General features: G+C 43.0%; 1 protein-coding gene across 1 annotated transcript; it reads right to left on the bottom strand.

The window, feature by feature from the left end:
• Window positions 1-111: 111 nt before the first annotated feature.
• Window positions 112-1095, bottom strand: LOC108564223 (pilin gene-inverting protein-like). Its single transcript, XM_017923185.1, has one exon. It carries the CDS (start codon window positions 1093-1095, stop codon window positions 112-114), a length of 984 nt encoding a protein of 327 aa, XP_017778674.1.
• Between the last annotated feature and the right edge of the window lie 385 nt (window positions 1096-1480).

Genomic DNA, 1480 nt, shown 5'->3' on the forward strand with positions numbered 1-1480 from the left:
TGTAGATACCATCTTCCCAGTCAAGGCCTAATGATGAGGCCAACACATTTCATTAGGCGGCAATAGCCCTCCATGGACTAATCCATGGTTTTAAATGTTTGCTTCTATTATCTAAGCTGCCTGATACTGAGCATCATACGGTCTTTTACTTTTCAATACGCCAAAGCATAGCTGTACTAATTTACGCATGGCGGCACCAATAGCCTGCATCTTGGTTTTACCAGCCTTCAGCAAACGGTGGTATTGAGCTTTAATATGATCGTTATACTTTGTCGCAACAACCGCTGGGAAGTACAGTAAAGCCCTTATACGACGATTGCCATTCTTAGACAGAGTCGTCCGTCCTCTAAAGGTACCAGACTCCCTATGCTTGGGAATTAGCCCCACAAAGGCGGTTAGTTGATCTGCACTTTCAAAGTTTCGGCTATGAATTAAAGCCAACATGCTGAGAGCCACTTTTTTACCGACTCCTGGAATGCTTTCAAGAAGGCTTTGATCATTTTTCAAATCAGGATGCCCGTCAATGTGATCATCAATGTCCTGAGTCAGTTTGGCAATGGCTACATTTAAAGAGTGAATCATGTCATGAATAGAGGCTACGACATTGTCAGGCGTATCCGTAGCATCCGCCTTTTCAAGGCGATTCTCTTCTCGTTGCAAATCAGCTTTAAGAGCATCCACGCGCGCAATCAAAGCTTTAAGCTGACGCACAGGCTTAGGTTCTGGCTGCCAAACAGGCGGTTGAACCAGAAAGCCATAGCGAGCTAAGATAAAACTATCTGTTTTGTCCGTCTTATGTTGAGTGCCTAGGCCATCTGCAAATTTACGGATGTAAGCTGGGTTAATCACACTCACGATATAACCGTGATCATGTAAAAAGTAAGCCAATGCCTCATGATAAACGCCTGTAGCCTCCAGCACGATGCGTATATTAGAAGGTGATACTGCTAAGTTTTTATCTAGCCATACGACCAATTGTTTAAATCCAGCCAGATTATTGCTTAAAGCTTTGGCCTTAATTTTAAGTTGATCAGTGTCTTTAAGCCAAAGGACATCAATTTTGGCTTTTGATACATCAATCCCAATGTAATTCATCATATCTTTCCTTGTTCATGCAGCATCACTTTATTAGTTAAAGGTGCTTGGATACCATCCAGATTATCTCGATGAATCATCTCAGGGGTTTAATCTACGTAACAGCATTAAATGCTTAGGGTGGGCACAAACTCACCTGAGATGGCAATAGACAGAATAATACTTATTTATTTTGTCTTTGTGGAAGATACAAGGGTGGGCAAAGCGTAGCGTGCCCACCGTTTTGAATCATTTCTTAATCATTCTGGCCGTCGTGGTCTACTTTGGCAGCCTCATCTTACTGGGCTTCAGACCTCGTCATTTCAAACGTACCGAAGTCGGCTAAAGCAGACAAAAGGCCACCGCATCATGCGGTGGCCTTATTCGTTATTCTCGACAAAGAACG

This window comes from Nicrophorus vespilloides, unplaced genomic scaffold, assembly GCF_001412225.1.
Source record: "Nicrophorus vespilloides isolate i.1.1-1 unplaced genomic scaffold, Nicve_v1.0, whole genome shotgun sequence".
In the NCBI taxonomy this organism is placed as follows: Eukaryota; Metazoa; Arthropoda; class Insecta; order Coleoptera; family Silphidae; genus Nicrophorus; species Nicrophorus vespilloides.